This window comes from Enhydra lutris, unplaced genomic scaffold (assembly GCF_002288905.1).
Source record: "Enhydra lutris kenyoni isolate GAN:26980312 unplaced genomic scaffold, ASM228890v2 scaffoldscaffold5, whole genome shotgun sequence".
In the NCBI taxonomy this organism is placed as follows: domain Eukaryota; kingdom Metazoa; phylum Chordata; class Mammalia; order Carnivora; family Mustelidae; genus Enhydra; species Enhydra lutris.
Window position 1 is genome coordinate 32,801,625 of NW_019154089.1, and position 24,360 is coordinate 32,825,984.

Sequence of the window (24,360 nt, forward strand, 5' to 3'; positions counted from 1 at the left end):
GCCATGCCTCACTTCCAGTTTTTTAATTCTACATCTAGGCCAGACTGGCATTCCAAACGTTTCTTCTGCCAGTGCCCGGCCTCACGGGTCAGGGAAAAGCCACCGACAGCCCAGGAGCCGGTCATGGGTGGGGTGGGGTATAGTCATCATTCCAGCTTCAACCCTCAGGGCTCACTGGCTGGCCTGGATTTCCCTAAGGCCAGAGCACTGACCCGTTAGTCCTCTACAACCTAGCAGGGGAAGTCTTCAGTGAGGGGTGGTGCTGGCTGTCCATGAGGCATCCCAGCAACCTTCCTGGCTGTCTCCTTACAAGATGCCAAGCCACAGCCAGAGGACAGAAATCCCGGGAGCCGTGAAAGGGGGCAGAACCCCCAGAGCTGCTGCCCGGCAGCTCCCCATTCTGTGACACCGACTACCGCTGCCACGTCTCACCTGAGACCCAAGGTGACCGTGAACTCAAGGCTGGCAGGAGCCCTCAAAAACCACTGAGGACTCCTCCTGGAACCATTCAGCAGCAGCTCCGGGAGTCTGCTCCCTAGGCAGACTCCTCACAAGCCCAACAGCAGAGCCCTGCAAAAGCTCTCATGCGCACATTCCGACTGCAGGACTCCCTGGATCTGAGGCTCCATCCCTCAAGAGCTGTACCCCAGATGGGAGACCAGCCAGTGTTTTGCCTTTTCAAGTTTTTATTTTTATACATTTTTTTTGTATTAAAAAGAAAAGCATAATTACCACAAATTACAAAGGACTAAAGCAGGACTAGAATAATGAATGAATCACTTCAGCCTGGAAAGCAGATGCTCTCAATAATATTAATGTTATAATACAAGCTCATTCAAGTATTTTACATTTTTTTTTTTTGTCCTTTTAAATGTGATATCCTAGCACATGGTAAAGATAATGTACTATGAGCGTAAGGTGGAACCTTCTCCGCAAAGCCAGATGACAAGTTTTCCTCGCCAGTGAGAAACGGGCTAGAAGTTCTGACCTTCTCTGCCTCTGCCATCGACATGGCTGAAGGAGAGGGCAGGGGCGGGGGCAAATCCAGGGGCCCTTCCACATAGGACAGACTTTGGGTCCCACTCACAAGGGCACCAGATCATCCACACCGCTGTACTCAGGCTTTTTGGCAAAAACAAAAACAAAACCCACGCCCACCCGCCCTTGCCCCTTGTCTAGTCGTCTTCCTTGCCCCTGCTCCCCACTTCTAGGGCCTGCTGAGCAGCTTACTTTCTTTTGTAAAATCAATCATCAGGAAAGGGGGAAAAATGAGCTACAATGGAACAAAACAAAAACGTAACAACTTTGACATGGGGGCTCAGCACCTAGGCCTGAGCCCCAGGGGTCCAGGCTGGGGCAGGGCCAGGCAGCCACTCTACTGGGAGTGAGTCTGCCGCCAGGTTCAGAAGAGGGCAAGAGAACCCTGCCCCTTAGCAGGGCTGAGGCACTCAGATCTTGTGATGTTTGATGCCCAGAGGTCATACTGGCATGGACCACTCGTGGAGGGGTACAGGATGAGTGGAAGGGTTTGGGCAGGCTGCTTCGTGTCTCAGGTCTTGGGACCCCCACGGGAGGGTGGTGGGTGTGAAGCGGCAAGCCCCTGATGGCTCCGGCCGCTCCTGGCATGCCTGTCACAGATACGTCGGTCCTAAATTCAAGTGTCTTCAGAAAGTGAAGATGTAAACTACTCTTTGCAACATTAACTCCTAACATGTTACAAAAAAAGAAAGAGAAAAAACCCCTCCCCCCATCCTCAGCCTGTGATGAGATGAAGTCCTCACCTCCCCACCCCAAAGGGGCTTCCTCTCTCTGGGGTGTCTGTGGGAGAATCAGGGAGGGGATGGCAGCCCCCTGGCCTGGGAGTAAACTCTAGGTAAGAAAAGCCTTTCCGCACACCCCCAAGGCTTCCTCGCGCCCCCAAACCCAGGAGAGGACAAACACTGAGGTTCTATGGTGCTGGATACAGTACAGGGCTGAGCAACCCAAAGAAAGGGGGTAAAAAGGGAAGAAGGGATGCAGGAGTCCAGCATCTGATACAACGCAGGGCAGGCACCAAACAGCAGGGGAAGGCCTCAGATCCCACTTACAGAGCAAAGACCAGACACTCATCCTTGACTTTCGAGACAAACCAGGTCACAGGAACTGAGGTGGGCTTCCCACATACTAACCACTGGGAGCGCAGAGATGGGGAAGGGTACAGGCCGAAAGCGGTGAGGTGCCCGTAACAGAGGGCAAGCCCTTGCCAGTCTGGAATACTGTCTCCTGCTCCTGATCTTTGGGCCCAACAGAAGAAACAGTTAAAAAGAGGGCCAAGGAAGTGTCAGCAATGGAGCAACACTACCATCAACTTCTCTGTGCTGCTCGGTCCCCACTACGGGGGAACATGTTGTCACGCCCGAACCCGACACACAGCTCAATCTGTGTGGGTCAGTCCTTCGTCACCCTCCCTAGTTTTGGGTGCCAGTGGACTCCAACCATGCCATTGTCGCTCAGCCCGACCCCAGCAGTCAGTGGCTAGAGAAGAGAAGTCAGGTATACTCTATGTCCACATATACCTTCCTGCCGCGGGGCTTCTCCAACTGGCAGGATTCCCCCCAGCCCTCAAATCCTCCTCATCCCTCATTCCCAGGTAGGGTCAATTGGAGGGTGGGCAGAGATGGCTTGCAGAGGGGGGATGCAAGATGGGGAGACCCCACCAGACCCAAGGGAGGAGAATGGCATCCTTCTCCTCCTGTTAGGAGACAAAGCCTCCTTGAGGTCTCAGAGCTTTCCGGGCAACACATTCCCCAGCCTCGGCTGCCAGGCGTTCACCTTTCCCCTTGGAGGTGGGGGGAGACGGTCAAGCTGAGGCCAAGTGTGTCCCAGATCCAGGCCAATGCTCTTCTTCAACAGTTTGAAGCCAACCTGGCCTTGGGGTTCCCAGGGTAGGATGAAGGGTGTCACGGCAGGACGGGGCCTGTCATGAAGCAACAGCAAGCAGAGCAAGGGCACGACAGTGGCAGCAGTGTACGGACACAGGACGCCAGCTTCAAACGATGCAACAGCAGGGGTATTTCAGGGACGGCTCTACGTGAGCCGCCCCCAACTCTCTTGCCTACAGGCAGGAGGCACTGTACATGCAACTCAGTCCAGAGGAAGATTCTAGCCAATCCAGCCCAGGCACATCCAGAGAAGGTGTGAGCTCTTCGAGTTGACTCCACCGAGGAAAACAGGCATTTGGGTATTTCAGATTCCCGCTCCACAATAAGGCAACTTTTAAAAAAATATTATTTCCAAGAACAAAACAAAACAAAAAACAAAATCCAAGGGTAGGGGAAAGACATCACTTTCTGTGGATTAGGTGGGGGTTTTCTGATTTATTTTTTTGGTCTTTTGTGGTCGATTTTGTCTTTTTTTTTTTTTTTTTTTTTCCATTTTTCCAAGGATGGAAAGGTCAGAGAAAAATAAAATAAATCATCTTTCAATAGTCTTTTCTGGTATGAGCAGCGTCTCTCTGGGCTGGGGAGTAAGGGGTATGGGGAGAGGGGGGTGGGGAGAGGATGAAACCTTCCCCTGCCCCCACTTCTAGATCCTTTGGTTTCCTTCTCCCAGAAGATGGCAGAAGGGCATGGTGGGGACAGCAGGGGGAGAACATGGTGATGACAAGCCCCAGATGATCAGGGGGCTGATGCTTGTGGGGCCCAGGGACGCTGCCAGAGCCTTCCATGGGACAGTGCTGGGCAATGGGGCCCACAGGGCCTTCTTGTGGGCTGCATAGTTGGCTTGAGGGGGAGCAGGAGGCTGTGGCTGGGAACCAGGGTGGCGGCCTACCAGCCGCGGGCAGGGCTACAGAGTGATTTTGGTAATCCAGACGAACTATCAATAATTTAAAACTTGATATATATATATATATATATATAAAAAAAAATCTCCCCCCTTTCCCTCCCCCCCCTTAGAAGAAGCTAGGATGTGAAGAAGAGTCATGGAGAGAGGAGGGGGAAGAGGGTATGTGGAGGCTCCTGCCCAGGGGTACCTCTGATAGCCCAAATGGTGTACACGTTGCTACTCAGCACGAAGGCCCATTCTAATGACTCGAGGCCTGTCCCTTCTCTGTCCCCTCTCCTGGGACTGGGCACCCCCATGGACTCTTGCCCACCCCATCCCCAACCCCCCAAACCCCAGGGCTAATGGGCTTTTCACTTTCCCAAAGTCTGTGTGTCCGAGTGCTGGCTCGTCCATTTGGCATCTTCCCGGACGGGCTGGCCAGTGGGTGGTGTAGGGGGTTGGCTGATCATGGTGGCGGGCCTGCTGGAAGACTGGGAGGAGCATCGCTTCCTGCCCTCACCGCTGCCACCTCCTGCCGCCACTGGGTGTCGCTTGTGGTTGCCCTCCTCACCCATGGGGGGCTGTAACAGAGGAGGGGATCATAGTGATTAGCAGCCACGATCCAGATGCCCTTCCTTGCCAGGCCTCTCTAGAGACTTACCTTCTTACCTCCAAATGTAGATAACAGGTGTAACCTTAAAAACCAACTACCTGTTTTACGAAGCACATCTCTGTGCCAAGATGCCAAGCCCCATGCTGTTTTCTGCACATTCACTCATGGGGTCTACACTACCCTTTGATGGAGACATGATCATCCCCAAAGTAAAGCACAAAAAAAAATAATTTGCCCAGGGTCCCATAGCTTGTAACCGGTAAAGACAAAATGTGGACTAGACCCATCTACTTCTGAAGCCCAGGCCTTCACCTACACAAGTTTCTGCTCCCCTTCTGAGAAGGGATTGCTGCTCGGATGACGACGCGTGGAATGTGGCCTGCATACTCTGGGACGTCTCAGCTCAGAAGGCCCAGATACTCCTGGGGATTGCCTCATCTCCTACCAAGCTCTAAAGAGAACACTGACCTGGGGCGCCTGGATGGCTCAGTGGGTTAAAGCCTCTGCCTTCAGCTCAGGTCATGATCCCAGGGTCCTGGGATGGAGCCCCACATCGGGCTCTCTGCTCAGCTCCCCCACCCGCCCCCGCCTGCCTCTCTGCCTACTTGTGATCTCTGTCTGTCAAATAAATAAATAAAATCTTAAAAAAAAAAAAAAAAAAAAAAAGAGGACACGGACCTAAGAGTCAGACCATGATCCAGTCTGGACTCATGGCTACCAAAGGTGACCTCGACGACATGTCCATTTCCGGGTGTCAAAGCTCAGCCCTTCTTCTTGTCCCACCTCCACAGATTTTCTTACTACAAGGCTTCTCTGCACATGTGCCTCCCTCTAGCCCCCAAACGAGGAGGTGCTCAAGGATGGAAGACAACAGATTCCTCTTATACTGGGAGGGCTGAGCAGCACTGCCACCATCTCACTGGGTGGTCATGGGCTCCCATTTACCCAGTGGTTCAGCAACAGTAACAGCAAACCCTGCCCCCTTCACCACATTATAAAGGTTAAAGGAGATCAATATAAAGTGCCCAGCACAGTGCCTGACACATGGTAATCACTCAATCAATGGCAATTTTTTAATACATTTGAGGAGTACTATTGTTACTTACTTATATTTATCATTTTGCTAAAAGGCTCCAAAGGGAGTAAGATGATTAGCATACCTCTAATATATTACAAACTCTGTGAAAAAAAAAGTTTCATTTCTGGAGTCCCTGAAGCACATGTAAGGCAGAGACATCCATCACTCTAGTGCTTCCCTGGATATGCCTAGCAGCAATAACTCTGAACCACCACTGGATGTCACCACTGAGTCACTGCTCTGAGAAGACCGGAGCATGGCTGCGGTGGTGGGGGTATTAAACAGAATTTATACACTTCTAGGGCTGGAACTGGCGTCTTCCAGAAAAAACAACATTTACTTGAGTACTCACCCCAGTCAACTAGTTATGGCTGACTAGGGCTCACCAGTAAGGAGGGGTAGAAGATAAAAGGGAGAGGGCATTAGGATATTTAGCTACTAGAACATGGGAGGGAGGGAGGAGCAACCATAAAAACCCCTACAATTAGGAGTCGGAGTCCACTTCTCACCCTCTATTTTATAAGTGAAGACACCAAGGACCCAGTGGGGGTAAGAGTCCCTAAGCCAGTGGCACAGCTGGGACAAGAACCCAGGTATCCTGATCTCTGGTCCAGTTTTCTTTCCAGGACAGGGGTGAGAAAAAGGAGAGACTTTCACTTACATCCACTCGGAAGTCCTCCAGACGTCGGAATTTGCCGAGGTATTCTTGAAGTTTGGGGTCAATGTCCAAATTTTTGGCTTTGGAATATTTCAAGAAGGCCCAGAACTTCTCCAGTCCATAGAGTTGGCCTACAGAAAAGAAGAGGCAGAGTCAAAGAGAAGCCAGGCTGGTGAGGAGTTGAGAATAAAGAGGCTCAGGAACCAGGAGGTGGGATGTGACCTGGGTTGACCCAGGGAGGGAGAAGGGAAAGAAGGCCTGAATGACCAGGCCTTGCAGAGCTCCAACTCCAGCTCTCACCAGCTTCATAGTCCTTCACCGTTTCCTCCTGAAAATCCTTGAAGATATCCAGCCGGAACTTCTTTTCCAGGCCATAACTGTAGTATCGAAAAAGGCACTCCAAACCATATCTGTAGAACACAAGCCAGTAAAATTGGGACACGGTTTCTGTATTTGTAAAACAGGGAAATGTACCTGCATCACAAATGAAGTAGGAAACCATTTAAGCATATGGATTTTCAAGAAAATGCTAACTAATCTTCAAGAAGACTAATATTTAATGCTAGTCTAAGTGGGGTCTAGCAGTTTATGGTTTGCCAGGGGTCAGCAAACTCCAGACAAATGAACAACGGTCCCCTGCCCACACTCATTTGTTCATGAAATGTCACTGGCTTCTTTGTGCCAGAGGAGCAGAGCCGAGTACTTGTGACAGACAGCTCCCCCTCCAATGTCTGGCAAAGCCTGAAATATTTCTCATCTGTCCCTTTACAGAAAAAGTCTGTCAGCCCTTGGGATAAGCTCTACAAAGTCATGTGGTCATGTTAGTTAGTAGGTTTGCTTATCTGACTTCAGAAACTTTACTTCTGGGGCACCTGGGTGGCTCAGTTGGTTAAGCGTCTGCCTTTGGCTCAGGCTGTGATCTCGGGGTCCTGGAACTGAGTCCTGTGTCGAGCTCCCCGCTCAGTGGGAAGCCTGCTTCTCCCTCTCTGCACACTCCCGCCCTTGTGCTTGCTCTCTCTCTCACGCAAATAAATAAAATCTTTTAAAAAAATAAAAATTTTACTTCTACGAACAATATGCCAGGGAAATGACCAAAAATACATTTTTATATTTTATAGATATATAAAACTATTCATAACATTATTAAAATTTAAATGTCTTAGAAAAGCAGTTAAGAAAAATCATGGTAAATCTGTACAACAGAATATAAATTGTTAGGAATTATAACCTGGGGTACCCATATGGTGCAGTCATTTGAACGTCTGACTTTTGATTTCAGCTCAGATAGTGATCTTAGGGTTGTGAGATCGAGCCCCGTGTTGGGTTCCATGCTTAGCACAGAGTCTGATTGGGAGTCTCTCTCTCTCTCCCTCTGCCCCTCACCACCACGTGTGCTTACATTCAGTGCTAACTCGCTCACTCTCACTCAAATAAATAAATCTTTCAAAAAAATTATAACTTAAATCTATACCAAGGGATACTGAGATGCTTATGATAGATTATCAAGTGGAAAAAACATGTTTCAAAATGTTACGTGATAATTACAAATATGTAATTTTCACATCTACATAGGTATGCAAAATCTGGAAGGGCACATACTTTTTTTTTTTTTTAAAGATTTTATTTATTTGACAGAGAGAGAGATCACAAGTAGGGAGAGAGGCAGGCAGATACAGAGAGGGAAGCAGGCTCCCTGCAGTGCAGAGAGCCCGATGCAGGGCTTGATCCCAGGACCCTGAGATCATGACGTGAGCCAAAGGCAGAGGCTTAATCCACTGAGCTATCCAGGCACCCCCTGGATAGGGCACATACTTAAATATATTAACACTGGTTATCTCTGGGAGTTGGGATTTTCAAATTATCTGTATTTTCTGAACTTTCAACAAAAAGCATGTAAGAATTTCTGTAAGAAGACAAGAAAGTGGGACGCCTGGGTGGCTCAGTTGGTTAAGCGGCTGCCTTCGGCTCAGGTCATGATCCCAGCGTCCTGGGATCGAGTCCCACATCGGGCTCCTTGCTTGGCAGGGAGCCTGCTTCTCCCTCTGCCTCTACCTGCCACTCTGCCTGTGTTCGCTCTTGCTTCTCTATGTCAAATAAATAAATAAAATATTAAAAAAAAAAAAAAAAAAAGACAAGAAAGTTAAATATTTTAACGACATGGAAAAACGCAATGCTTATAAATGATAAGACATAAACAGGAGGGGGGCCTGGGTGGCTCAGCTGTTAAGTGTCTGCCTTCAGCTCGGGTCCTGATGCCAGGGTCCTGGGATCGAGCCCTGCACTAGGCTCTCTGCTCAGCAGGGGACCTGCTTCTCCCCCTCCCTCTGCTGCTCCCCCTGCCTGTGCTCCGTCTCTCACTGTCAGATAAGTTAAAATCTTAAAAATAAATAAATAAAGATACCAACAGGGGCGCCTGGGTGGCTCATGGGTTAAAGCCTCTGCCTTTGGCTCAGGTCATGATCTCAGGGTCCTGGGATCGAGCCCTGCATCGGGCTCTCTGCTCATCAGGGAGCCTGCTTCCTCCTCTCTGCCTGCCTCTCTGTCTACTTATGATCTGTCAAATAAATAAATAAAATCTTTAAAAAAAAAAAAAAAGATACCAACAGGCATTCATGTGATGATCTAAATGCATTAAATATGGCAGGACATTAACACTGGTAATCTCTGGATTGAAGGGTTTCTCTCCCCACAGCTTCTTAAACATTTCTGAGGGGCGCCTGGGTGGCTCAGTCGTTAAGTATCAGCCTTTGGCTCAGGTCATGATCCCAGAGACCTGGGATCCAGCCCCGCATCGGGCTCCCTGCTCAGCTGGAAGCCTGCTTCTCCCTCTCCTACTCTCCCTGCTTGTGTTCCCTCTCTCACTGTGTCTCTGTCAAATAATAAATAAAATATTAAAAAAAAAAAAATTCTGTACTTTTCAAATTGCTTACAGAGAGAATCTTTTATTTGGGGGGAAGAAAAGTATCTTTAAAAGGTATTTGGTTTTGTTTTTAAGATTTTATCTTCTTGACAGAGAGAGCGAGCATGGAAGCAGGGGGAGCGACAGGCAGAGGGAGAGGGAGAAGCAGGCTCTCCACGGAGCAGGAAGCCCGACCTGGGGATAGATCCCAGGACCTTGCGATCACAACCCAAGACGAAGGCAGACCCCTGACTGAGCCACACAGGTGCTCCAGGTATTTGTTTCTTAATAGCAAAATACTGAAAACAACCGAAGTATCTATTAACAGGAGACTGGTTAAATAAGCTGGGATACATCCATACAGCGTAAGCCTATACTGGCTATAAAAAGGAACAAGAAAGTTATTTATATATGGACATGGAATGATCTCTAAAATACAGTATTAGGAATGCCTGAGTGGCGCATTTGGTTAAGTGCCTGCCTTCGGCTCAGGTAACGATCTCAGGGTCCTGGTATCAAGTCCTGCATTAGACTCCCTGTTCAGTGGGGGGCCTGCTTCTCCCTCTGCCAAACACTCATGCTGCTTGTGCTATCTCTGACAAATAAGTAAATAAAATCTTTTAAAAAAAATTATTTAAAAAAGTGCAAAAAAATAAACTGCAAAATAGTATCTAATAGAGACTAATCTCTGGGTAAACAACGGACCTGGCCGGAGACTACGGGGATATCCTTGCTTACTCAAGTGAAATATTTTTAGGAAAGCCCACAGGCTTCTGACCATGTTCACTGTCTGTGGGGAAAGGAACTGGAGGTAGGGTGTGGCTGAGGAGACCGCTCATGATATAATCTTTGACCTCTCTGCATCTGAACCATGTCAACATTATTACTCATTCAAAAATTATCATCTTTTTATAAAGTATATTTGGGATACACACCAGAGATTTTTGGTTACAGTTCTGGAAGCAGACCCACCAGGGTTCCCTCACCACCCTCCCCCAAGCACCAGCCAGCCCCCACCCCACACCCCACATGCCGCTCACCTGTAGCCTTCTTTGGCATCCTCCAGAGCCAGCTGCTTGAACTCCTCATACATCTTCTTGTTGAAGTGATCTCGGAGGAAGAAGGACCAGAAGCGGAAGAGAGTGTTCATCTCCTGAGACTGGCCAATGCCCAAGCGTTTCCGCTCTGATGGGGGAGGGAGGAGGAAAGACATGTCAGGGCCACACTGCCTGTGATTCAGGGGACAAACGTTCTTGGGCTCAAGGACTTGGTCCTTTCTCCTATACCCCCTCCCCCGCCAATTCCCTGGCTCATCCCTGTCCTTCTGGTGAAGAGAGTTACTGAACATGATCCTGTGTCAGGCCCTGCTGCTGGGCACGCAGAAGCAGGTGGCATCGGTTTCTAAACCAAGTCACTGCAGTCTAGCTTTTCACCTCAAATACGACTGCTCTCAAGCGTAGTTGAATAAGGAAAAGCATCAAGAAATAATTTGGTAATCTAACATATTAATTATTCATTACCAATTATTATTTCAGGAATCCTAGATATTAACAATTACAGAAGAGTAACATTAAAAACACACACCATAGAACAAACAACAAAAGAGAACATAAATTTAGTATCATTAAAAAAAACCACAGGCGCCTGAGTGGCTCAATCAAGAATCTGCCTTCAGCTCAGGTCTTCGTCCCAGGGTTGTGGGATCGAGTCCTGCATCCAGCTCCCTGAGCCTGCTTCTCCCTCTGCCTGCCACTCCCTTCCCTGCTTGTGCTCATGCTCTCTTGTTCTGACAAATAAATAAAATCTTAAAAAAAAATACTAAAAAAAAAAAAAAAAAAAAAAGAAAAAATTTCCTTAAAAAAAAAAAAAAAAAAAATAAAATAAAAACCTCTGTGCTTCAAAGGATACCATCAACAAAGTGAAAAAAAAAACAGCCACAAAGTGGAAAACAGTATTTGCAAATCATGAATCTGATAAGGGACTTGTACCTACAATATATAAAGAACTCTTATAATTTAATAATAAAGACAAATAATCTAGTTAAAAAGTAGGCAAAGGATCTGAATGGACATTTCTCCAAAGACATACAAACGGCCAATAAGCCCATGAAAAAAATGTTCAGCACGAACAGCTATGGGGGGGGGGGGCGCAAATATAAACCCCCAGGAGGTATTACTTATCACCTCACACCTACTAGGATGGCCATTACCAGAAAGACAGACAATAAGTGCTGGGAGGACTCAAAGCCATCAGAAGCTCAGGCTGTCAGGAACAACAAATGGCGGCCCCTCTTTGGGAAAAAGTCTCACAACTCCTCCGAAAGTTAAACAACAGAGTTATCACATGACTCTGCACATGAAAACCTACGCCCACAGAAATATGGACATGTTCATGGTGGCATTATTCAGCACAGACATAAAGTGGAAACCCAAAGGCCCATTGGTGACGGAGAGACAGATATGACATTACATGTCCCTCTACTGAAGTGCTAGCCGGCCTCGGACAGGAGTGCAGTACTGGTACCATGCTACCACAGAGATCGAGTGTGAGAACAGCACGCTCGGGCAAGAGGCCAGCCACAAAGGACCGCTGATGAGATGATTCTATTTACAGGAAAAGTCTAGAACAGGCAAATCCTTAAGACTGCGGGTTGTGCAGGCCTGGGAGGAGCTGCAGGGGTGGAGGTGGGAAGTGACTGGTAAGGCGCACAGGTCTCTTCTGCGGTGCTAATGAAAAATGTTCCAACATCGATGCCGGGGACAGACACACAATGCTGGAATATACTAAAAGCCACTGCACGACACCACGCACTTTAAATGGGTCGACTGTGGAGTATGTGAATTCTATCCCAAAAAAGCAGTCACCACACCCAAATACACAGGGGAGTAAGGCAGATGAGTGAAGCACTCAGCAGCCATGTGCTGCTGAGAAGGGGCGTGAGGGGGAATTAAAGTAACGACTCCGTGGGAGTGCTGAGACTGCTTCTGAGCATCTTCACAGCCAAACCGACAATCTACAGTTAAAAGACGTCTCACTGTGTGATAAAAGGAAACACATGGGAGTATCTAGACAGTCTCTCCTTACACCATCTTCTAAAAGCAGGGGTCAGCAAACTTTTTTCTATAAAAGACCAGAGTAAATATTTTAAGCTTTATAGGCTTCATGTGGTCTCAGTCATAGGTTCCTCTTTTTTCCTTCAACCCCTTAAAAATGTAAAAACTGTTCTAAGCTCAAGGGCCATACAAAAATAGGCAGCTAGCTGGATTCGGTCTACAGGCCACGGCTAAGCCGCCCCTGTTCTAGAGAATCTATGCCGCCCCATGCACACCCTTTTATGATCAACAGTGGGCCACAGTGGACAACAGCTGACTTAACAGCCATGCCAGAAATAGGTAAACTTTTGATACCTTTTTATTATCAATAGAGGAAGATCAAGGAACAGAAATGTTCTAAGTATCAGATTCTTTTAGCTTCCTGTATTCCAAAACTACGTGGCCTGAGTCTAACTCCAATCCTTCTTGCTCTAAGGTCAGAAGAAAGCAGAATCACCTGCTCCACCAGCCCTTATACTCTGGCCCCCGAGGCTAGGCCCCTCTGCCCCTGCGCTTCTTACCATTAAGGCAGCGCCTACGATACTTGTGGTAGACGTGTTGTGTGAAGCCATTTTCCTTGAGCAGCTCATGGGAAGGGTGCTGGAACTTGGGCAGAGACTGTGGGGTACAGCCATAGCTGCCAACTGCAGGTGTCCCTTCTGAGGGGCTGGAGCTAGAGGCCAGGAGAGAGACAGTGTCACCAGGTTCCCTGGAGCAGCTGGCCATCAGGTAAGGAGGGGCTCTTCTGGTCCATCAGCCAAGATCTAGCCTCTCAAAGGGCAACAAAGAGACCTAAGTACTATGGTAGGCCAACCAACATCCTTCGGCCCGATCACTCTTCAAGTAGACCTTTGATGGCTTTTACAAAGTAGCCACTGAGGCTCACAGAAACTGGGAGACTTGTCCTGGGGTCATGGACTGTTTTACATCCCAGATCGGCACAATGCCCAAACCTGAGCTTATAAGCATTTATTTATCCCAAGTTCACATTTAAGTTTGTTTGATGAACTATTATGGGGTAATCCATCTGTATTTTTCTTTAAAACCACACCTATTCCCAGTCTGTGCCATCTGTGCAGAGAGTAGAGTGCACAGGTCAGTGGCTCCCAAATGTTGCTCTTGAACAGGGAAAACTGGGGCAATTTTCCTGGGGGTGGGGTGGGGGGGGACCTGAACCCTATCCCCAAGAAGCTGAGTCAGTAGGTCTAAAGTGGGGCCCAGGAATCTGTATTTTTCTTTAATGACCTGGCTATCCTGAGGCAGGCAGCAGGTATTTGCCTCCAAAAATCAATTCACAGATACTCTCTAAGAGCCTCTGGTCCGAGGGGCTGTGACACCACTTCTTTGGGAAAATCTTCCCAGGCCCTAGATTTACTTCTCTAGACTTCTTCAGATTTTTAGATTTAGGTAAGGGCCCCTTCTTTAATTTACAGACCAAAGAGGTTCCTTCTTCTTGGTCCCATATACTGCCTGGCTTTCCCGCCCACCCTGCCGTCAGCCTCATCTCTCCTCTCCACTGCGCCAGCACCTGATGGATGCCGTCCGGGGCCTGTGCTCTCGGGAATCCATCACCCAGCCCACGTGACTCTCCAGGGGTGGGTTTGAGCTGTGTCTTGTCTTCCTTTTTCGAGGCATCTGCAAAGGTCAGTCCAGAATACGTTATTAACTCACAGAACTCTGAGAAACACCAAGCATTTATAGGACTAAGATTCCTTCATGTGTGTGAGTTCTTCACAATTTACAAAGAATTTCTGTTATCTAGTCTCTCACACATGAGGTCCACAGCTCTGAGCCAGAGACTGGTCACGTCTATCCCACAGGTGAGGAAACTGAGGTTTGGGAGCCCAAGGAGCCACAGCTGGTCAATCCTCCTTGGGCCTTATCATGGCGACATGGGGCCACCACTCTCACACCCAGTGCCTTCCTCAGATGTGGCCACTCGATCCCGAGGCGGCCCACCATCCTAAAAACACAGAGCAGGTCTGGGATTTGGCAGTCTCTTGGCTCAGGCAAGGGAACGCAGCAAAGCACTGGAATGCGGTAAAGTGAGCCCAAGACTCTTAGCCACGCAGCAGGAGCCCCTCACCTTGGCATCTAGCGTCCGTCCTTCTTTCACTACTGGGTAAAACCGTGATGTCTGACTTGAGTCTTTAAGCTGTGGTGTCCGGGGAGTGCGGGGGGTCCTGGCATTGCGGTAGTTTGGCGACTCTGGGACAGTGGTTGGTAGAGAACGGGCGATGGTGGAGGGCTCAGGAGCACCAAACAGTTTGTTGGCCAGGGCGTCGGTGGGGACTGCAGAGAGAGAGAGTGGGCCAGTGAGCAGGGGCGGGCCTGTGACTGACTGCATCTGGGAAGCCCCCCCGTCAGAGGGCTGTACTCTCCCACCTAGGCCAGGTGGTACCCCTCTCTCACCTTGTTGGAAGCGGGGTGGCCCAGGAGGGACCTCCTGGTTGGGATCCACGGGGGGCTCTGGGGTTAGTGTATCAAACTGCTCCCGGCTGATCATGTTGACTTTCTTGAAGTTCTCGACTTCTTGCTGTGGAGGATACAAAATGGGTGGGGTGTTGGTGTTAGTAAGAAGACTGCCCCAGCCTGTTTAGGAATCAAGACGTGCAGGAAGTTGCAGGGGGCAGCTCCCACATCCACATACCTGGAATTCTGGTCCCCAGGCTCTCAGCTGCCCCACACCATTCCCTAGCCCCAGTTACCTGGACACCAGCGTGCTGACCCAGAAGGGCTGAGTGCTGGCCCAGCCCTCTTTGCAGCAAGGCTAGATGAGGAGCTCCCCACAGGCCGCTGACTCTCCTCTTGCCACTGTCTCCTCACCTCCACCAAACTCCCTGCTGCTTACTATCGCACAGGCTCACCTCACAGCTACTCTGGACAAACCTGCAAGTTTTGACTGTTTCCAGTCAGCAGTGATTTTTTTTTTTTTAAACCTGTCTTTTCTCTAATTTCCATACTCAAAACAGGCTCCTGAAAACTTTTATATAGGCCTAAATTTTTAAGAAGAGAAGTAACAATCCAGTCTGTTCTTCTCTTCCCCACACGTGTGGCTGTCAGGACATTAAACATGGATGCTGAGGCAGCACAGTGATCGCCTCTCACAGTGACACAGCTTACAAAGTGTCTCTCCATCTCTCCTCACTCCATGCCCCAGCAAAGTGTCAATTACCAACCTCTCTTCATACACAAGGATACTGAGACTCTTCCCCAAGGGCACACAGCGAATCAGCCTGCCTCTCTCCCGCAGATTACAGACACCCCAGGCTCCACCCCCACTGCTGTGTCCAAGCCTCACCTTGATCTGGGAATACTCAGGCTCAAACTTCTCGGTCCACAGGTCCTGCTCGTAGTAGAAGAGCCCATCGTTAATGACCTTGGCCAGCTCCGCACTCATCTTGGCACGCGAGGTATGGTTGCCTGTGCGGTCCCCCCCAGGGTGCCGACGCATGTAAGGCGGCGTCTGGGTGACAATGAGGATCTTGTTCACATCCCGGTCATCAATCTCATAGTCAGAGTCCTCATCAGACCAGGCGGTGAAGGTGTTCTTCCGCCCATCCATTTGCTCCATCTCCTCGTCAAACAGGAAATCGAGCTCCTCTTGCTCCTCCTGCTCCTTGGACATGAGCTGCTGAGAGGGCAGCTGCTGAGGCAGAGAGGTCGGGTGGAGGAACCTGGGCTCCTCGGACTTCTAAAATGGGAAAGATGAAGAGTGCGGGGTGAGATTACCAGGGGGTCTTGGACTAGCCTCTGTAGCTGTCGCCGAGAGAGAGGCCCTGGCAATGCCAGCAAGCCACAGCTGCCAGCCTTGCAGCCTGTCCCCTACGACTCTAGGCTTCCTCTTTCCCAGCTGACATCACAGTCATTCTCAAACGGTGAGGGGACAAGGCCCTACAGCCACCTGTGTTCTCATTTACCTAGCCTGGGAGTGGGCACACGATTCTACAGGTTGATCCATCCATTCCATCTATCCAAAATCTCTCCAAGAAAAGGAGAGCTTCATCAGACAGGGACCACGGCTGCCTTGCTTTCCATCATATCCTTAGTACCTAGACAGGGACTTAGCAAGAGCAGATGCTCAACTCTTTTTTTTTTTTTTTTCCATTTGACACAGAATGAGAGAGAGACAGGGAGAGAGGGAACACAAGCAGGGGGAGTGGGTGAGGGAGAAGCAGGTTCCCCACTGAGCAAAGGGCCCGATGAAGGGCTCAATCCCAGGACCCTGGGATCATGACCTGAGCTGAAGGCAGACGCCTAACTACCCCAGATGCTCAACTCTTTGATGAGTTAACAAGAACCCACTGATACCAGGCCCTAGAAGACACAATCCTTGAACTTAAGGCAGCTCACAGTTTGGCGGGAGAAAAGTCAAACCACCAGCCAGCCAAATACAGTGTGGTATTGGTCAAGAGTAAAAACAGAATTTGTGGAACTACACAGGGATTGGCACTTAACCAGCTAGAGGTGGGAGTGAGGACAGTCAGGGAAGGGTTCCTGGGAGATGTAATGACAGAAGAAGGAGGAACATAAGTAAGCCAGATGAAGGCAGGAACAAAGAGTGTACAGAAAGGACAGCATGTTCTAGAGGCAAGAGAAAATAGGCTGCTTCTGGCAAAAAGAAGTATTTCAGAGTGTTGCTAGGATGAATTTATCTGAGATCTCAGGGCAGAAGCATTTGTCTACCTCACAATTTCTATCCAAAAGGTCAATTCCCTCCTATGCAAAAAACTTCCCATATAAACTCCAAACCTACTCTCTCTTAAGCTTCAGGATAGGCCCGGTGGGAACAATAGGGCTCTAATTGTGGAATGGGGGCTAAGCCTGCCTGCCTTTCCAAACCTTAACAGCCTATAGGCCTGGAACTCTTAAGGTCCCTCTCCAATGTTCTCCTCATGACTCTGGCCTGATCCCTGACACTGTGTGAAGGATCACAGACAGAACAGAGAGGGAAGTCGGGGTATGAACAAGAGGGAGGCAGTCTCAGTGGCACAATGGAAAAGGGGACACAGCATTTCAGAGACCCAAAGTCCAAGGTCATCTGTGAGGCCTCCTCACAAGCCCTAAACCAAAGAGATCTCCCAAGAGAAGGTGGGGAGTGGGGCAGATGGAGCACACATTTGCTCCTGGAAAGGGGGCACTAGTTTTAGTTTGAAATGGAAACACTTCTCAGAGTGGACTCAATGTGTACTACTGGCATATTGCTTTACAATTTCTAGAGCAGTCTAAGCCCTTCTTTCTTTCCTCTGAAGATGGGAACACTGAAGACTTGAGATACTAAACAACAAGCTTCCCAAGGTCAACAGCCATCAGTGATAGGAAACCTGTGTTCATGTCTAGACTAATTCTACATCCAGGCTGTGTGTCTGCTCTTTCCCTTCGCTCTTCAGAGTCTGAGTGGCTTATACAGGGGACAGCGAGGACACGCTCGGGCACTACAGCAGCCCCAGTGATTTCAACGGGACAAAACAAAGAGCCAAACACCAAGAAACCAGGGACACTGCTGCCAGGGGCCATATGAGTTCCTCCTGTGAAGAATGGCACTAAGGAACTCACACAGCGGGGGCGATCCTGAGAGGTGATCCTCACTGGAAGGGGACACGAGCCCAGCGGCTTTCCCACAGTCACTGCTGACCTCAGCTCGTGTCACAGCCAAGAGCCAGCCAGCCTGTGGGCTTAGCCCCTCTGAGGCCCAGCCCCACCCACCTTGGGCCGTGCTGGGGACGGCCGCGGCCTCTTCTTTACTTCGATCCAGTTCTCAGAATCCAGGTCAGGCAGGCTGGCAGACAGGCCCTTGGGCAGCGTCTTTAGGTTGCTGACCTCCTCTGTTTTGGTTGGCACTGGGGTGACGGCCCGGGGAGAACCAGGCGCTGACTCTAAAGGGTGGAAAGGTGAGGTCCTCAACCTTCTAGTCCTCCTCCTGACACCAGCTCTGAGGAGGAGTGCTGGCTGAAGGACAAGGACAAGGACAACAGGAAGGCGCCCACAGGCCAGCAGTACCTACCTGTCTCCTTCTGGTAATGCTGACGGGGTACAAACTCGGGGCAGTTGAGAAGCTGGGAGAAATCAGTCTGGGAATAATCCACTATTGGGGGACCAGGAAGAGGCCATTTCTCTGGCTCCTCCCTCCTGCGGACTTTCTCATCAACGATCTCCACCACCTTGCTGTCCTTTAGGGCCTGTGGGGGAGAAGGAAGGAGATGATACAGAGGAATGACTCGGACAGAATGAGGTCTGGGCGGCTGGCAGATGGATGACTGGGCCCCACGAGCTCAGTTAAGAGTCTGGTGCTGAGGGGGGTATAAGAAAACTGGCACCATCTTCCACAACTGGCATCGGATTACGAGATGTTCAAACTTATAAGAAAGGACCAACATGAAAAACACACCTGCCCTGTGACCTTGCCATTCAATATCTAGCAATCTACCCCCAGAGAAATAGGGCCATAGACAGATTACATTATGTGTAAAGATACAGATAAAAAACCATTCACAACATCGTCTGTAATATGGAAAACACTAGAAACTACCCAACTTGCCACACACCAACAACTTAAAATAAACGATGACACACCCATTCAGTGCTATACGACTCAGACATTAAAAAATAGCTTCGCATGTGCTGAGGGGGAAAGAGCCATAAAAAAGCAGGCCTAGGTCAGTGTGTCTAAGATGCCACTGGTGTTTGAATTTTTAAATAAATACAAACAAACTACATACACATTCTTCTAGGATTCACAGGTAAACACCTATGGGTGTTCATCTCTAGGAAAAAGGGTCAGAGTGGAGAAGGGAGGAGAGTTGTCTTTAAGAATCTTTGCAGTGGAAGGCAGACATTTCCACAGTGCGACACAGGACAACACGCTCTGTTGGTGAGGCCACAGCTAGAGGCGCTCTGCTATACTGCTGGCGCGTGTCCCTGAGGAAAGGGAACCCAGCAATTTGCCCCACAGTGCAGCCTTCTCACTTCTAGAAATCTACATCAAAGATACACTGGCAAAAATACGGCAAGATATATACGCAGCTCTAAGCAGGAACGACAAACATCCTTCTCTTATGTACTACCATGCAGTCAGCTCCCAAATGTATTAAGTGAAAGCAAAAGAACAGGTGAAGAAACGCATGCATTACATGGTGCCATCTAACTAACACAGGGGAAGGATACAAATACACCGAGTGGCATTTGCTAATTTTTTTTAATGGAAGGATTCAAAACAAGTTGCCTATGGGGAATAAAAGGAAGGCAGAAGTGAGAGAATTTTAAATCGGACTTCTAGGAGGATACCATGTTGACTTTAGAACCATGTAAATGTTTTACCTAAATGCAAAACAAATTAGAAATTAGAGGGGAAAAAGCAATCCCTAAAACTTGAGAGCAAGATGAAACTAACAAAACAAATGTATGTCAAACTAGAGACAAAACTACACAAAGATTATTCCAAGTATTTGAGAATACAGTCATTTGAGGTATAAAGTAGCAACCCCCCCCCCACATTTTTAGTAGTAGTAGAGGTATTATTATGAGAATAAGGTATATAAACTATCGAATAAAACAAATGAGTAATTACGTTGAGGTCAACAGCAATGAGGACTTGGGGTCTAGGAGAAAGGAGTATTAGACATAAAAGATCATTGGTATTGGGCGCCTGGGTGGCTCAGTCGGTTAAGCGACTGCCTTCAGCTCAGGTCATGATCCCAGAATCCCAGGATCGAGTCCCGCATTGGGCTCCCAGCTCCATGGGGAGTCTGCTTCTCCCTCTTGCCTTCTCCTCACTCATGCTCTCTCTCACTGTCTCTCTCTCAAATAAATAAAATCTTAAAAAAAAACAAAAAAAAGACCATTGGTATTAAGTAAAGACTGTGTAATCCTGAACTTTAATAGAAAATATCAGTATAATTTCCTGATGTATTAAAAAAAAAAAAAAAAAAGCTCTAGAAACAATGACCAATCAAAGCAGCAACAAACATCCCTATAACTCAGACTGTGTGGTACATAAACACCATTTCCCCAAAAGAGAGGACTTAGAGCGCCTTGAAAAAACGGCCTGTTCCAGATCTGAGGCAGGAAGTGTACGAGATCAAGCGAGGCTCCGCTAGCCGCAGAGGGACAACTGGGTTCAGCACAGGAGCTGCAACAGGCTGAGACTGCCGTAAGGCTGAATCCGCAGGTCTGGGATGCTACTAAAAGACACTAAAGCAAAACAAAAACCAACCAAACCAACCCAAGCCCTTGAAAGTTATTAGGGATCAACTCATAATTCTGACAACTGGTTAACAAAGGGAAAGATCAGGCTTTTATCCGCCCTTTCTGTACAAACCATACCTCTTGGTAACTGAATAGCCGATGAGGCAAAGTCCCCCCTTAAAAAGGTATTCCGGCTAACAAATGAAGACAGAGCGATAGAATTAGAATTTCACCACTCCACAGTCCCTACTGAAGTAGCAGGCAGTGATGGACAGCAGCTTGCCTCACAAGGGAACAAATGAAATGCTCTGTGCCACCGAGAGAACATATCATTATCTATAAAGGAGTCTTGACAAAAAGGGGAGGAAAACCCCCCAAACCTGAATCTGATAAGGCCTCTGCATCAGCAGTTTATACAAAATTTGGAATACAGATGGAACACGTCAGATGCCACCACTGTGTCCTGTGAGAAATTAGACAAGATACACAACCCAGTTTTATCCAAATAATGAGTTGCAAAGAAAAAGACAAGGGAAGAGGACACTTAGTAAGACAACACATTGGTCTTATTTGGATCCCGATTCTCATCGAGTACAAAATTTTTTTTTCCTCCAAATAGGGTGAATTGCAATGGACGGTTTGGACATATTAAGGAACTGTTAATATCTTTATATGTGATAATGATACGCTGACCACGTTTGTTTGTTTGTTTTAACCAGGTATTTATCTTTTAGAGATAAGTACTGAAACATGGATGAAATGTCAGGTTACCTGAGATTTTCTGCAAAGTAATTTGGAAGAGGAAACAGATGGGGGATAGATGGAGTAAGACAGGCCATGAGTTGACAATTGCTGAGGCTGGGCGATGGGTTCATCATACCATTCTGTCTACTTCTGTAAATGTCTGCAATTTTCCATAGTAAGAGGGAGAGAGAGGAGAGAAGGAGGGAGGCAGAGAGGCCAGCCAAGCCTTGAAACTTTAGCAGAGATCATCAGATGACAGGGTTCTCTGCGGGGGCCCACACTCCAGCTCCGTAAGTAAGGACCTTTCCTTCCCCTGCACCCCAGCCCCAGGGAGGGAGACCTACCGCAAAGATGAGTGAAATGTCAGTGGTAAGGGCCTGCACTCGGTGGAAGGAAGCAATAAGGGTGATGGGAAGGAAACCGTCAGCATCCATTTTCCGTCGCAGGAAGAAGTCTCGCTCTAAATTGTCCACGCTGAAGTAGTATTCGCTAGGTGGAGGGGAGAAGATGGAGGGTTGCTGCGTCACTTAGGAGACTGCCTTTCTCATCCTGTACGCCCCGGCCACCTCACATAGCCTCTGACCGACCCTGACCCTATCATACGTATGTACAGTATTACAGGCTGAAAAGAAATGTTATCCTGTTGTGGCTCCCTAACCTTGGGTCAGACCCATTCCCCCAGCCCTTCAGCCTCGCTGTACACCTGGCAAACCCCTCATCCGCCTTTACAACCCAGTTCCACTGTTACCAGTCACCTTCTCTTCTCCCAAAATACTGTCACACTCTTCTGAAATGATCTACTTCCTTGTATGGCTTCCCCACTGGACCAAGGGACAATATATGGGAGTGGCTAGGAGCTAGGGTTTTGCCATCAGACAGAAATGGATAAAATCTGTGCCTTGTTGTTTACCAGCTGTGAGACTCTGGGCAAGTTCCAGGGTCTGTCTGCTCATCTCCGAAACGGAGGTAAGACCTAGCCCACAGGACTAGTGCAGGACTAAATAAGATAATCCTGTAAAGCACTTAACACTGCACCCCGCCAACAGGGGGAACCCTGCACGTGTCTGCCAGCAACTGACCATGCCGCCAAAACAAAGAGAGCTGCTGAGCGGGTAGACACCGGACATTCCCTCTACTTTTCGCTGGTGGTATTTCTAATTTTCTTAGGGCAGATATGGTATTACTTTTGCAATAAATATTACCTTTATGAAAAATCAGCTTTTAAAGGATAAGCAGCAGTTCTCTCTCTCCCAGTTCCAGCCAGGGGCAGCCTCTGGGGCTAGCAGAGCACCAGGAGGACCTGTGCATCGCTGCTCTGCCCACCAGCCACCCTCTGACAGGTCCCGACACCCTACACCTCTTCAGGAAGAAGGCTCCCGTCCACTCACATCTGCCGCTTGATGTAGTCTTTGAGCAGCTCCTGGTCCACACTGTAAAGCTCAGTGCTGCTGACATTGTCAAAGTAGTAGGTGATGTTGTTCATGTACTTGGGGGTGCGAGGCCCCTCTGCACCGTCAAACTTTCGGTAGCCAAATTGGTAGTCAAAATGGGCTACGGGGCAAATGGGTGCCATAAGGGAGGGGAGATCCCTGCCCACCGCCCCCGCCACACTCCCTCGGACATCCCGGAGCCCAAAGGGGCCTCACGTACTTCGAGTGCCACCCCGGCCGCGTCCCCGGCCGCGACCACGCCCCCGTCCACGGCCACGGAAGGAAGCCCGCGCCCCACCAGCCCCATCACTCTTCACACTCGATGTCTCGTCCTGGTCGTGCCAGGCAGGCTCCGGTTTGGTCTCTGGTTGCCAGGCTGGGGTTGGGGGGGCCATGGGTACGGGCACGTAGGTGGCAGGCTCAGACCCTATGGGGAGAGGGGCACTGGGTCACGCCGGAGGGTGACCCCTGTGTCCAGGCGCTCCACAGTGGGCGGTACATACCTTTGATCTCCCCTCGGTTGGCAGCTGTGTGCCGCGGCTCTGGTGGGCGAGCAGGGCGCGAGACCAGTTTTTCTCTGGGCACTTCAGGCTTCATGTCTATTTGCAACGGAACCCACTTGTGTTTGTTCCCTGGAGGACAGCATGGGGACATGAGGAAGTCTTGAAGGAGAGGTCCCTTCTAGCCATCTCTACCTCTGTTACTCCTCTGTCTGGAGCAAAAGGTCTGATTCCAATCTGATGACCTTGGGCAAATTCCTCCTCCCACACTGGACCTCATTTTTAGCTCTACAATAAGGAAGCCATGGACCTCAGGGTGACAGTCAGTCCTGGCTGACTCCTAATATCTATTTCTCCATGGTCGGAGAACCCCCTTCTGAGGCCAGACACATGGGGGCCTAAAATCGAGACTGCACTTCCAGGATCCCTTTAGACATGTGCCAAAATCCTGTCTACAAGAGCTACGTTAAAGTAGGCAATTCCAGGCTGAGTCCTTCAAAGGGAGCTACTCTCCCCCTTTTCCACTCCTGCTAGTTGAAATGCGAAGCAAAGAGTGAGCCACCCTGGACGAGAAGAGCCAACACACCACAGCAAGAGGAAAGGAAAACGAGATGAAATGGTCGCCATTCTAGAGCTGGCCTACTTACACCCAGCTGTCAGGTGAGAGAAAGAACCTTCTATCTTGTTTAAAACACTGTTACTTTGAATCTCTGTTAGAGAAGCCAACCCCTAACCCTGAACACCTTAGCCAAGGAAATGGGAACTCTTGCCTTTAAACAAAATCTTACATGGGACAGCAATACAGCGAAATACACTGATTATTCTGAGGCGGGGACCTCATCTGTTCTGTGCACTGCTAGGAGCCCAACTGTTGAGAACAGGGCCTACCAATGCTTGTTAAGTAACACAAGGAACTGACAGACGGAAGGCAGAAATGAAGACTGCGGGCCCAGAGGGCTACGTCAGTCAGCCTCCCAAGGAGTTCTCAGGGCTCCGGAAACCCATCTGGCAGCCCCAAGTTCTGATGCTTCACAGTTCTGCCTGCCACTTCTCCCAAGCCCTGCCGCCAAGTCACTCACCTTTCTTCTTCTGGCCCCCTCGCTGGCAGTCCTCGTCCCCATTCTTCTCCTCCCCAGATTCATCTGATTTGGTTTTCGGGCTCTCCTTACTATCGCTTCCCTCTCCTTTCTCCTGTTCCTTCATGTCTTTTCTGGGTGGCAGCTTCCGGGCAGGCTGGGACTTGTGGGACTGTGGCTGCAGCGGGAAGCAGAGTAATAGGGAGATGAGGTGTACCTGAGAGCCTCCTGGGATGGGAGAGGAGGGAACCCCTGCTACTAGAGAGACAGGGCAGGAACTAG

The 24,360-nt window shown here is 49.1% G+C and overlaps 1 protein-coding gene across 1 annotated transcript in view; it reads right to left on the reverse strand.

The window, feature by feature from the left end:
* Positions 1-668: 668 nt before the first annotated feature.
* The window catches only part of LOC111140868 (La ribonucleoprotein domain family member 1), a 58,986-nt gene continuing 35,294 nt past the window's right edge, over positions 669-24,360 (reverse strand). Inside the window, exons 4-19 of the mRNA XM_022493101.1 lie at positions 24,082-24,256; positions 23,006-23,134; positions 22,723-22,929; positions 22,461-22,623; positions 21,417-21,561; positions 18,149-18,323; positions 17,851-18,020; positions 15,446-15,838; positions 14,557-14,680; positions 14,231-14,436; positions 13,673-13,779; positions 12,666-12,817; positions 10,093-10,237; positions 6,454-6,563; positions 6,157-6,284; positions 669-4,385 (exon numbers count right to left, since the gene is read on the reverse strand). Of these exons, the coding sequence (XP_022348809.1) occupies positions 4,176-4,385; positions 6,157-6,284; positions 6,454-6,563; positions 10,093-10,237; positions 12,666-12,817; positions 13,673-13,779; positions 14,231-14,436; positions 14,557-14,680; positions 15,446-15,838; positions 17,851-18,020; positions 18,149-18,323; positions 21,417-21,561; positions 22,461-22,623; positions 22,723-22,929; positions 23,006-23,134; positions 24,082-24,256 (2,739 nt within the window). The 3' untranslated portion in view covers positions 669-4,175. The remainder of the gene's footprint in view (positions 4,386-6,156; positions 6,285-6,453; positions 6,564-10,092; positions 10,238-12,665; positions 12,818-13,672; positions 13,780-14,230; positions 14,437-14,556; positions 14,681-15,445; positions 15,839-17,850; positions 18,021-18,148; positions 18,324-21,416; positions 21,562-22,460; positions 22,624-22,722; positions 22,930-23,005; positions 23,135-24,081; positions 24,257-24,360) is intronic.